The 14,104-nt window shown below is 42.2% G+C and overlaps 1 protein-coding gene across 1 annotated transcript in view; it reads right to left on the bottom strand.

Moving 5' to 3' along the window:
* Window positions 1–879: 879 nt before the first annotated feature.
* The window catches only part of LOC106811174 (stress-70 protein, mitochondrial-like), a 15,562-nt gene continuing 2,337 nt past the window's right edge, over window positions 880–14,104 (bottom strand). Inside the window, 14 exon segments of the mRNA XM_014814718.1 lie at window positions 880–1,831; window positions 2,423–2,563; window positions 3,216–3,403; window positions 3,770–3,887; window positions 4,159–4,263; window positions 5,024–5,161; window positions 5,940–6,015; window positions 8,824–9,047; window positions 9,170–9,262; window positions 9,524–9,686; window positions 10,308–10,488; window positions 10,669–10,793; window positions 11,359–11,625; window positions 11,983–12,041. Coding sequence (XP_014670204.1) covers window positions 1,715–1,831; window positions 2,423–2,563; window positions 3,216–3,403; window positions 3,770–3,887; window positions 4,159–4,263; window positions 5,024–5,161; window positions 5,940–6,015; window positions 8,824–9,047; window positions 9,170–9,262; window positions 9,524–9,686; window positions 10,308–10,488; window positions 10,669–10,793; window positions 11,359–11,625; window positions 11,983–12,041 — 1,995 coding nt within the window. The 3' untranslated portion in view covers window positions 880–1,714.

Here is a 14,104-nt window from a genome sequence, read left to right as displayed (position 1 = left end):
CTCTCTCTCTCTCTCTCTCTCTCTCTCTCTCTCTCTCTCCCTCGATAGACGTCTGCCGTTCTCATACACGCGATTATCCACGGCGCGCACGACACCTTAGTCATTACAAATCAATCGTCTTTTTACCCATTCGGTCACGTCATTACCGCAGGTTGAGTAGAAACATGTAGGCGTGTATCTCTGTAGCCGGTGCAGTATAGGGGTGCGATGCCTAAATGATAAATAATACTGCAGTAATGTGTTGGTGGCTTGTGAACCAATTTGAAATTACAAGGATTAAATGACTCGAACATTTTCTATATCGCAGTAGTAAAATGGCACTGACATAATTAGAAGCAGAATTGTAACCACACGGCACATGGTATCGGCACTACTAACATTTTACATTGAAAGCCGAGTATTTTGCATCTCTCTCTCTTTCTATTGCAAGATAGGAACTTTATTAAGGGGATGAGTGTTCTAATTACGTAAAGCTCCTAATGCCGTTAAGCTATATATAACTGCACGACGAAACTCTGAGAATAATTAGTAGAGTAATCTTTTGAATTGTCGCGAATCCCTCGTCGTGGAGAGAATTAGTAATTGTGTAATGTAGTCAACTAAACATGGTGTAGTGACGCTTTACTTTCCACCTACACACTACACCCTAAACAAAGGTTTCATTTGAATACCTCGTAATGTGCGCGTGGTTGGAAAATATCTGTAGAGGCCACGTACACATCCACAGTAAATGAAACAAATGTACAGTGGGTCTGTACGGTTAATAATATATTTTCAATAAACATTCCCATAATCAAAATCAAGATTTTTTTTACATGCGTTACTGTTTTCCATGAAAGACATAAATTGTCTTTAATTAAATCAAAACCAAAAACATAGTTGTTTAGCTATTACTGGAAATCTATGCATTTATTTATCAATGCAGGTACAACATGGGGATTTTAATGATAAATTAGAGATTTAGTGAATGCTAACCAATCACTGACTAACAACTAGGAATGTCCAGTTTCCAACAATGGCTTTAGGTATATTAAATATTGACTAAACCATGAAGTGATCATTAACAACATAACAATCGTGCTTAGCTCTACTTAAAATTAACTTTAAAGAAAGCTACAATAGCAAAGGTGAAACCAGCTTCACACAACCGACAAGTCGGGGTGTGGCAGCAATACTATTGCTGATTGCCTTGCAGGGTGACACTCACGGTTTTTAGTATTATTATGTTACATTCAAACTGATACATGAACTTATTTTCCAACAATCACCAGCATCTGAGTGAACAATGAACACAACTGACCCTCCGCGGAGGCAGTTGCTATCCATCGCGCATTTCCGCATAAATTGGGATAATCATCGAAATTGGTTCTCATGCGAATCTTCTAACAACAGTGAACCGTAGAGGCGCGCACAGGTCTTCTCCACATCGTCTGACGACGACGTCTACGTGCGCGACCCACCAGGTGTCACTAGTGTAGCCTGATTGATGTCTCGTTATCCAGGCAACTGCTGCACAGTCTTTACGCTGGCACACGCGTTACACCACCTCAGCACACGCGTTACACCACACTAGCACACGCGTTACACCACACTAGCACACGCGTTACACCACCTCAGCACACACGTTACACGTCACTCGTGTGGCTCACGTCACGCAAGCACACGCGATGATGACGACGATGATGGATGAAACTTTGACTGCTTGGCCATTCTCTTAGTTGGACTTTCCCTCCTTGCCTTCCTTGCCTTCCTTGCCCTCCTCCGGCTCCTCCTGCTGCTTGCTCTCTGTGTCCGTACTTCCTCCACTCTGACCCTCTCTCTCCGCAGCCATCTGAAAGAATGAATCAAGCAATCAAAATCCTTGTCATAACAAATTTGTGTCCAGAAAACAATTACTGAACGTTTTCCACAATATATTGCTCAATTTCATTTGATTGTCATGAGTCAGGTCACTCTTTCAAACATAACCATAAACTTTACAATTTGGTTCCCGCACAGATTACAAATTTTTATAACACATCGTATGTGAAAACAGTGACGTGAAATATATTGGGCCATAGAAAATTTGCCGACAATATATTATATGCGCAGCAAATAGCCTACAGCTCAGTACCTAAGCAATATTGATTTTTGTACCACTATATTTTTGTACTTGTAAGCAGTAGTACAGTACAGTGTGTAACCACTAAACGCAACACAGGCAGCGCAACAACCGTCACGATAGTATGAAAACATAATAACCCCATAATAGAACATACTGTCGCTAATAGATAATAGTAAAATGAGGAGAAATATTTACAAACTATTATGCTGCATGACCTAACAATACACATAATTTATATTAGATCATATTAGATCTTTGCACATCCGAGAATGAACACAGTAAGCAACTGCTCCACAAACAGCGATCATCACAGCTCACCTTTTTGTATGCTATCTCGAACAGTTTGAGTGAAGCCTTCTGGAGCTCGTTGGAGGATTCTCGGATGCTCTCCACCGTCTCCTGGTCTTTGTTCGCAATGCGCGCCTTCAGTTTCCCAAGCTCCTCAGTTAGCTTCGTGCACTGCAAGATATGTCAGCGGTGACGAAATATTGAGGTTTACTACAAGATACAAGTGTTCTTGCTTCAAATCGATGCACGTATAGATTTAGTATAGCTGGCAGCTTGAACCTTTACACCAATAGATAGATGTAAAAGCTTGATTTTGCAGCATTTGTTTTGGCTATCAAACGAGACACCTTAACACAACGATATGCAAGTGTAATTTCAATGGATGATAGCCACAGAATGTAATGCTAGTAGCAAATAATCGTGTAAAAGTGTGTCAGCTCCAACAACTCTGGCAGAGTGGTATACAGTTTCTCTGCAGTAGTAACACCGTAAGGTTTGCAATGCTGATCGTAAAGCTTTCATTACTAGTAGGCAACTTTGCCTCTTATAAGCGGAACTTTTATCGTAACTTTAACTGCTCTTCAACCTTTATTAGATAACGATCATTTTGACAAAGTTTAAAGACTGTTACTTGAAATGGAGAAAATTAATTTTTTTATCGTGTAACGTGCTGAAATAATAAGTGTAACTTTTTTTTACAAAGCCAGTATTGGAGCAGCCAACTTTCCTTTACAGCTCTACAACACTATGTCTAACACAACACACTAGTCTGAGCTCACCCCAGCACCCACGCCCTTTATCCCCCAGCCTTCTCTGAGCATACCTCATCCGCAGGCAGCTGGTCCTTGTACTCTTCCATCTTGGACTCTGTGTCATGCATCATGCCCTCAGCGTGGTTGACTACCTCCACCATATCTTTCTTCTTCAAGTCCTCAGCCGCGTACTTTTCTGCATTCTTCACCATGTTTTCAATGTCATCTTTGCTCAGACCTCCCGATGACTGGATCACAACTGACAAGCAGCAAAACACCGTATTCAGCTATAAATCCATGAGGAATCCATGCAATGAACAAGTTAAGGTTGTAGAAATATATGACAGTGATCGAAATCAACGCGAGTCCGGAGTGAAACGTTATGTAAATTACTGTCCGACGCCCTCACACCGTAAGTGACGCCAGTAGGAGTCAAGAGATGCCTTGAAAGTTTATGCTCTACATAATCACATACATATCTAATTATTTAGATATAATGCAGGCTCAATTAACAGAAATTTTATCATGAAATAATAGACTAAGACAGCCACAGCTTCAGCTAGCATAAACGGCCCGCGACGTGCAAAGATCATATTTCTATAAGGAATTTATCATAGTTACATACTCTGTTGTTCCTTGCCCGTGCCTCTGTCCCTGGCCGATACATTTACTATTCCGTTCGCATCAATGTCAAAGGTCACCTCGACCTGTGGCACACCTCTGGGTGCTGGTGGGATGCCAACCTTCAAACAGAAACATCCGTAAAATACCGACCACCAATTAATCCTTGCTAATGTATACGGTAAGGAATGCTCCTTACACTGCCGTACCTATTAATACAACATTAGCATGTACAATGGGTTGCCACAATAAACAGTACAATTTTGAAGAACGTGCACTTTGGTCAATATGGGATCAAAATACACAACATGTCGCACAACATTACTAAACGACATTTTCCACTACTCGATATTTATTGCCGCCAGCAGATAGCGCACTCTGTTGAGTACGTACCAGCTGGAATTGCCCCAAAACCTTGTTGTCAGTGGCCATCTCACGTTCTCCCTGAAAGACTTTGATCTCCACCTGAGTTTGGCCATCAGCAGCTGTTGAGAAGACCTGCATGGGATGCAACAAATATTTTATTACCAATCATATCATTTCTCAACCAACAATAACCTTTCCTGCACATAAATAATCAAGATTTACAGCAATCATTGAATTTTGACAAAGGAACGTTTCTAATGATCCCAGGGTTCTCCCTACGTTGCGCAAACGGGGCGCCCGCGCCCCGTTTGGGAAACTCCCCCCTGTTTCAATCGTTGCGCCCCGTTTGAATTACCTCGCCGCCGATTACAAATTCCACCACTAATAAAAGTTTGACAGCGGCGGGAATCGATCGTCAGATTCCATTCGAACGCAGGACGACAGACGCATGTATTTTACGTACCACGGCATGTCACTGCAGCCCATAACACGACGTACAAACAGTTAAACCTGTAACGAAGCCAACAATAACTAACACCGACCGGCTATCTTTATATATACAAAACTCGCAAATACCGTCTATGGTGTGTGGCGATTTTAACGCATTAATTAGTGGACGGTAAAACAAACAACGCCCCCGCGCCCCTAGTTTCGCCCCGCCTTCCCCCCTCGCCCCCTCCCCCTGTTCCCTCCCTCGGCTCCCCTGTTTCAATTTCATCCTGGGCGAGAACCCTGGATCCCCTTTTTTGTTATTTCAACTAAATGCAATTCTTGAGTCTTTCATTCCATATAGTGCACTGTTTAACTTCCTGCTGGTGATTAATCACAGGTTGATGTTTGTGTTTGTGGTCTGCTATGGAATCAGTTGAGTGTGCACACGGCTAGACCTCACCTGGCTCTTCTTGGTTGGAATAGTTGTGTTTCTGTTGATCAGCTTCGTGAAGACTCCGCCGAGGGTTTCGATGCCGAGCGAGAGCGGCGTCACGTCCAGCAGTAGCACGTCCGTCACGTCTCCAGCCAACACTCCTCCCTACATCACGCACACAATCAACCGCATTAACACACATATTACAACTTCATGCAACCTGAAGGAACAATAAACGATGTTGAAATGACACCCATCGTAGTAGTTTTACTGAAAACGATGAAAATACGGTGAAACGAGATGAACAGGCCAGTAAGTTTAGCCAAACGTTTAATTGTGGGACTTTTGCTAATGACAACAGATATATCACGCTGTATTCTAACATAAATGCACAAGTCCACAGTTGATATTCCCAAAGCTTTGGCCCTGAATACTGAGGTAGCAGCAAACAGGAATTTGACATACTTTGGAATAAACCAAAAATCACGTTTATGGAGACAGGTCTAGCTTTTCTGAACGAAGTTTAATGGATTCCCATTGCCATAGTTTTATTGATTCCCTGGCCTCAAAAAGACCACACTCAGAAATTATTATGTTGTAAGCACACTAAACTGCACCACTCCCACCACTGCACCCTTCCTCCACGCACCACTCCTCACCCCCCTGCACACTGCCCTCACGCACAGCCCTGCACACTCCCTCACCCCATGCACACACTTCCCTCACCACCCTGCACACCGCTCAGCCCCCCTGCACCACTCCTGCCCCCGCTGCACCACTCCCTCCCCCCGCACACTCCTCCCCCCGGCACCACTCCCTCACTCCCCCTGCACCACTCCTCACTCCTGCAGCCTTGCGACTATACATGCAACCACAGCAGTGTCAGGGCAGGGAGGTGCAGGAGAGCAGGGAGGGTAGGGGGGGGGCCCTACCTACCACTCACCTGAATCGCAGCTCCAGCCGCTACCGCTTCATCCGGATTCACAGACTTGCTGGGCGTTCGTCAAACAGTTCTTTCACTATCTGCTGCACCCTGTTACCGTAGCAACAATAACAACAGCTATTTCATTCACTCGTAGGGAGGTAGTACTCTGTCAGATGGCAGGGTGCGCAAATTAACGAGAGTCCGGAGTCCAAATCCTCCTGATTTTGCTGTCGCCGATTCCCTGATTTGACATATGCAGGATTCCGTGTGGACTCCCTGAAAATTCTGCCATACTAACTAGTTCGTTCTGGAGCACGGCCTCGCGAAATTACTTACTTTTTCAGCTAATGTCCAAAGAAAATTTGGCAGACGTGCAACTGCATGAATCTTAAAAATAAGCACATGCGTTATTGGTTAATATCTTTAATTTTGAACCTCAGGCTGCGGACTTTTTGGTTTATTGCGATGGTTATCCAACCATGATTTTGGTTATCCAATCATTTTGATTTATCGCGCGCCTGCCGGACAAGTTTAACAATAGTTATTTGACATACTAAATTACACTAGTTAAGATTCTTCTTCGTTAAGGCCAATACAAAATATAGGTGTGGTTCGGTTTCCATGCCGGAAAAAATAGGGCAGGTAGGTAGAGAAAACATTTTATTTACGAACCATGTCCCGAAGGATGTGCGTTGTGCCTTTTGAAGCAGGAACTGTCAATTCATTTTTTTATTTTTTATTTTTATTTTATTTTTTACTGTTAAGAAAATTGACAATAAAATGTTTAGGGTCGCTGGGAATAAATAGGGTCGGTGCGGAAACGGTAACCAGCACCATATATTTGGTGTTGGCCTAAGATGCAAAATTTTGTTCACTATATAAAAATGTGATTAATACAAGAGCCGCAGAGCGTCTGGCTCATCTGAGGTCTGTTGCTACGATTATAAAAACGTAAAATTTCCAGTCGTGCGTAGTACGCACATTTGTTAGGCGCAGATATGCGACACGCAGTTGCGTACACATCATTGTTAGGACACGCCCACTATCGCAGATGAGGTAGGGGGAGGGTGGGGGGGAGGGTGGGGGAAGGGGGGGAGGGGTGGGGGAGGGGGAAGGGGCTCTAATAGCAAAAGCAGTTCACTCCTTTGTTAACAGTCAACAAATCCATGTTTAACCTCCTCTTGAGGGTCAAAAGGTTATCCGACACTTACTCCTTCGCATGTCAGCAGAAGGGACATTATCATGGTCGCTTTCAATAAAGCCATAAAAATGCTAGTCACCGCTGAAACAAAAAAGTTTTTCAAAATCGCTCCGTCAGACGCATGTCCTCACGAAAAATGCAAAATTGCCCTGTGCCCTTGACGCTTTAGCTTTGACATGTGGACTCCAATTTTCGGCACAGTGATGGCTTCGCTACGCATGATGCTATATCACGCGACTATCACGAGGCCTAGGTCGAGGCCGTTAGATTTGTGGCCGGCAATTCTGCATTTCCTGCCGCTATACCTTAAGTTAAGGAGCTGATGTTCCCCCTTATTTTACACCTTTGACCTTGACCTTTGACCCCCAGCTTCGACATCCGCAACTCGTTTTCGATACGCGCCCCCACGTCCGAATATCGTGAGCCGTACGTCGAGCGGGTTAAATTTGTGCCCAACTGTTGACGAGGCGCACGCGGACGGACGGACGCGACGGACGGACGGACGGAACGGACGATCATGTCGATCTAACAAGCTGCATCTTGACTATGTCAGATGAGCTAAAAAAATCCACTAGGCAATAATAATTGGAAACAATTTTACAGCCGTCATCTAAAGAAGCAAGGATCAGCAGGTACTGTTCACTGCGCATAATTGATTCCCTTGTTGACGTCGAGCGTTGATTACAAATGTGAAAGGCCTGAGAGTTGGAGTACAGCAACAGTCAGGATCAGATATATTTGGCTACCGACTTGTCATATTACGAAACATATGCCTTTAGCTATGGGCCATAAAGATGTCTTGTTTTCTTCACATCAACCTTATGATTACTCGAGTCCTGTACATATGTCTAACGTTCCCATAATGCCTATCAGTAGCATGAATGTATATTAAATACCAGATATAAAAATACTAAAATGTAGACACAGAGTGGCAGCAATACTATTCCTACACTAAGCCTCTAAATCGTGAACTTTACAACGTACACATTGTCTCCTGACTTGTCCATCTCGCATATGGCGGGGGAGCGGCTGCGTTGGTTCATTGCCTCGCCTCTTTTTGGGGCTAGGGAGTCCATTGGACTTCCTTGTTCAAAAGTTAATTTCTACCCCTGAGATGGCATATTTGATCTTACATGATCACACTAAAGGAACGTTCACAGCGTGTGCACACCATCCCTAAACACACGTTGACCTGGGCGTGTATCACAGCGTGCTAAGTAGTCGCGTACTACACCCCTCCTAGCATTGCTGTGAGGTGTAGAGTTAACCTGAGCATTGCCAGCCTAACTTGACCTTGTAATGACCCGATAGAGTCGATTTGTAACTGTGAACACGGATTTATCGCGCGCCTGGCCAGGACAAGTTTGATATAGGAGAAAATTTTGCAGTCTGTACGGGATAAAATAATATACCAGTTTATTATTAAAGCACTCCCACCTGTGCTTTAATAATGACACATTATATAATCTCCCTTACAGCTTTTTGAATGACAAACGACAAACCTTTGCAGACCTACGAGACATTTCTACACTAATTACACTAGTTAAGAGGCATCTTCCACATACACATTCTGAATGTCAGCATGAATTATGCAATGTCTCATAACTCAATCTCAATCTGTTCAATCAAGTCCTTCACACAATCAATCGAAACCCACTGTAATTTTGAGATGAAATTCCCACTTAAACAAATATTCTACACAGACGACGGATTACCTTTGGCATTCGGGACATGCCACCGACTAGGAGCACCTCTCCTATGTCTGCCTTCGACACCCCCGCGTCCTGCAGGGCCTTCTGGCATGGAGCTATCGTTCGCTTCACCAGGTCTTCGACGATGCTCTCAAACTTTGCCCTCGATAGCTTCATATTCATGTGCTTTGGTCCGCTGGCATCCATCGTCAAATATGGGAGATTGATATCAGTCTGTAGATATAATAAAAAACATGTATAATAAATACATACATCTGAAAGATAGGGTAAACCAGAATTGACGATACTGCTTTGGAATTATTTAACGAATGAGCGTGTAAGTTACGACTAACTACCTGTAGTGCTGATGACAGTTCACACTTGGCCTTTTCTGCAGCTTCCCTCAGTCTCTGTAGTGCCATCGTGTCCTTTTTGAGATCTATTCCTTGCTGCGATAAAAAAAACCAGCCATTATAATGTGGTTAAAGGAGAAACTTGCTAAAATAGTAAAAACATAAAACTAAATTTTACTAACTATTTAACTGTAATATTTCCCCATTATTAAATAATAAAAAAATCGTTCAGAGATTTGGAAAAACAAAAAGGTGGGACGATGTCGAAAGCAGTTAGCCAACACCACGTCGGACTAGTAGGGTAAGACAGAAATGTTCAAGACACTACATGCAGGCACTTTTAAAATATAAACTTGCCTCTTTCTTGAACTCGCCCACGAGATAGGTGAGCAAAGCCAGATCGAAATCTTCACCTCCCAGGAACGTATCACCGTTTGTCGATTTCACCTCGAACACACCCTTCTGAATCTCCAAGACGGATATATCAAACGTTCCACCGCCAAGATCATATACAGCAATCCTAGAATGAAAACAACCACTCACTGTTACCTCTCTTCTTACATAGATGGTGTAAACATCTTGTGTGTTGGCGACTACCTAACATACACGTGCAACAAACTAATCTATCTAAACTGTTGTTCTTATTTCAAAAATTTTGTTTGCTTATTAAAAATGTGATTAATAAAAATCCACTAGCAATTGGAAACAAATTTGTACAGTCGTCATCTGAAAAGCAAGGAATCACAGGTACTGTTCACTGGCATAATGATTCCCTTGTTGACGTCGGACGTTGATCTACCAAATGTGAAAGCCTGAAGTTGGCAGTACAGCAACAGTGCAGGATCAGATATATTTGGCTACCATTGTGTCATGCATATTACGATAACCATGCCTTTAGTACGGCCCGTAAAGATGTTCTTGGTTTCGTTCACATCAAACCCCCAAAACCTCCGCAGACCCATTATGATTACTCGAGTCCTGTACATATGTCTAACGCTCCCATAATGCCTATCAGTAGCATGAATGTATATTTTAAATACCAGATCATAAATACCAGATATAAAAAATACTAAAATGTAGACACAGTAGGCAGCATACTATTCCTACACTAAGCTCTAAATCGTGAACTTTACAAGCGTACACTTTGTCTTCTGACTTGTCCATTCCATATGCGAGAGCGGCTGCGGTTGGTTCATTGATAACTCGGAGCACGTTGAGACCAGAAATCTGTCCGGCATCTTTAGTTGCCTGTCGCTGTGAGTCGTTGAAGTAAGCTGGCACGGTGATCACTGCATTCTTTACTGTCGTACCCAAGTAGCTCTCTGTAAAACGGCAGCGTTTTTGCAGATCAAAGCACATGTGCATGTGTTGTGATACACCCACGTTCACACATAAAATACACAGCTCGTTAATTACACAGCTCGTTAATTACACAGCTCGTTAATTACACAGATTTATTAGTTTTCTTTGCTATAATAAAGAATGCACTCAGATGTGTGTACCTGCAGTTTCTTTCATCTTCATCAGGACAAAGGCACCTATTTGGCTGGGTGAGTACATCTTGCCCTGTGCTTCTAACCAGGCATCCCCATTTGATGCTTTTACAATCTTATATGGAACATTTTGTCTATAAAATACATAACAATAATAACAATATAAGTAGCTGACTGATGACAATAGCAACATTATTATTGTCTACTTACTGTTTATATATAACTTAAATGAAAGAATTATAGGGATTCTCAATTACAACTGACGTGATAAAACTTTCTTGATTAGTGCCTGGTTATACATAAGAATTTCTTCTTGGTGTACATATAAAGTTAACTAAAACTGTAGGTTTTGTGTTTTGTTTGTCTATTGGAGCACATACTAGAGTGAACCCATCTCATAAGTCTTGCATCACAAATAAAATTAGAAATGTTTTCATTCTGGCCAATCAATTTATACACGAGTTTAGGTCTGAACAGGAAAAATTTGTGTTTGGCTGGATCCAAGTTCTGGTGAAGTCTTATCTGTTACCACATTTAATTGCCACAAAGTATATGTAAGTTTGTTCACATCATATTAATCACCATTCCTTTATAGTTAATATAGAATTATATATATAAGAGATATATAATGTAGTTTATAATTATTATACAATTACCACCACGAATAATTTGATAAATTTTACATTATTATGTACATACATGTCCTTTTGTACTTCAGCGTCTGTGAATCGCCTCCCAATCAAACGTTTTGTCGCAGAAAGTGTTGCAGCTGGATTCGTAACTGATTGACGTTTCGCTGGCATTCCAACCAATCTTTCTCCTTCCTGTGTGAAGGCAACAACAGACGGCGTTGTCCGTGCACCCTCTGCATTCTCTAATACTTTAGCCACTTTGCCTTCCATTACAGCCACACATGAGTTGGTGGTACCCAAGTCTATGCCTATTACAGCTCCTTTCACTTCTGACCTGCAAAGTGTAATTTAATTGTATATATGCAAATATTATACAAATGTTAGACCAACTTTCACTCTTCTCTAATCAAATTGAACTGTTGAAATAGTGTACACCTTACAAACAAAATGTCATGAATTTTAATTAAGATTTGTGATATATTAAAACACCTATTTTATCATTTATTTTCCTCGATAGTTGTTACTAAATTATTAATAATTTATCAAATTATGCCATGAGAATGTTGATATTGAATGTGATATTTTCTCAGCGGTTTCATTTCAGGAATTAGAACCTAAATTATACCACGTGCTTTAAGATTTCAATTAAAGCATATTTACGAATAAATATGAAAAATGACTGAATACTTACGCAAAAAACCGTTGGCATTTGACACCAAAAATGTCGTAGGAAAGGCCACCCCATGGTTGCTGACATGAAAAGTAAAAGAGTAAATTTATAATGCTACTAGTATTTAGGAAAACATTTTCTTTTAGACAATATCAGTCCGATCGAGTCACGTACTTACCATAGGTACATGCCTATCAGAAGTAGATAATAGGGAAGGAGTGTGACTTCAATAAACAAGGGATATTCGTCATTTACTAGCCTTAGAATACCTACGATTTACTACGCGTAACTCAACCAACTTGAGCTCAAATCGTACACAGTACATTCGCCTAGCATCGTGCGAAATCGTTTCCTCATATACACCCGCAATCCGGAGATACAGACTAAAACGTACGACACGATTCTCCATTCTGTTGCCAGCAAACGGAATGTATAACCCACCTAACTTAAAACAAAAGGCAGCTACTAACGACTCTTGTGCCCTCGGCGATGCGGTGTGGCTCGCAGGGAGATTGGACATCGATGCAACACTCGGCGAGCTAATCTTTGACCTATTTACAGCTGGTATGCCCCCCACGCACGCGCGCCCACCACAATCAGCAGCAGCTCCAGCTCCAATCTCCCAGCGAGCCACACCGCATCGCCGAGGGCACAAGAGTGCGCAAGAGTTGTGAGTAGCTGCCTTTTGTTTCAAGTTAGGCGAGTTATACATTCCGTTTGCTGGCAACAGAATGGAGAATCGTGTCGTACGTTTTAGTCTGTATCTCCGAATTGCGGGTGTATACGAGGAAACGATTTCGCACGATGCTAGGCGAATGTACTGTGTACGATTTTCCCCCCTGCACCACTCCCTCACCCCCTGCACCACTCCCTCACCCCCCTGCACCACTCCCTCACTCCCTGCACCTTGGCGACTATACAGCAACCACACAGTGTCAGGGGAGGGAGGTGCAGGAGGCAGGGAGGGTAGGGGGGGGCCCTACCTACCACTCACCTGAATCGCAGCTCCGACCGCTACCGCTTCATCCGGATTCACAGACTTGCTGGGCGTTCGTCCAAACAGTTCTTTCACTATCTGCTGCACCTGTTACCGTAGCAACAATAACAACAGCTATTTCATTCACTCGTAGGGAGGTAGTACTCTGTACAGATGGCAGGGTGCAAAATTAACGAGAGTCCGGAGTCAAATCCTCCCTGATTTGCTGTCGGATTCCCTGATTTGACATATGCAGGATTCCGTGTGACTCCCTGAAAATTCTGCCATACTAACTAGTTCGTTCTGGAGCACGGCCTCGCGAAATTACTGTACTTTTTCAGCTAATGTCCAAAGAAAATTTGGCAGACGTGCAACTGCATGAATCTTAAAAATAAGCACATGCGTTATTGTTAATATCTTTAATTTTGAACCTCAGGCTGCGGACTTTTTGGTTTATTGCGATGGTTATCCAACCATGATTTGGTTATCCAATCATTTTGATTTATCGCGCGCCTGGCCAGGACAAGTTTAACATAGTTATTTGACATACTAATTACACTAGTTAAGATTCATCTTCGTTAAGGCCAAAACAAAATATAGGTGTGGTTACCGTTTCATGCCGGAAAAAAATAGGGCAGGTAGGTAGAGAAAACATTTTATTTACGAACCATGTCCGAAGGATGTGCGTTGTGCCTTTTGAAGCAGGAACTGTCCAATTCATTTTTTTATTTTTTTATTTTTATTTTATTTTTTACTTTAAAGAAAATTGACAATAAAATGTTTAGGGTCGCTGGGAATAAATAGGGTCGGTTGGGAAACGGTAACCACACCTATATTTGGTGTTGGCCTAAGATGCAAAATTGTGTTCACTTATTAAAAATGTGATTAATAAAAATCCACTAGCAATAATATTGGAAACTAATTTGTACAGCCGTCATCTAAGAAGCAAAGAATCACAGGTACTGTTCACTGGCATAATGATTCCCTTGTTGACGTCGGACGTTGATCTACCAAATGTGAAAGCCTGAGAGTTGGAGTACAGCAACAGTCAGGATCAGATATATTTGGCTACCGATTTGTCATGATATTACAAAACATGCTTTTAGCTATGGGCCGTAAAGATGTCTTGTTTTCTTCACATCAACCTTATGATTACTCGAGTCCTGT

This window comes from Priapulus caudatus, unplaced genomic scaffold (genome assembly GCF_000485595.1).
Source record: "Priapulus caudatus unplaced genomic scaffold, Priapulus_caudatus-5.0.1 Scaffold511, whole genome shotgun sequence".
Taxonomy (NCBI): Eukaryota; Metazoa; Priapulida; class Priapulimorpha; order Priapulimorphida; family Priapulidae; genus Priapulus; species Priapulus caudatus.
Note: the sequence above shows the minus strand (reverse complement) of the source record. Positions and strands in the feature narration are given on the sequence as shown.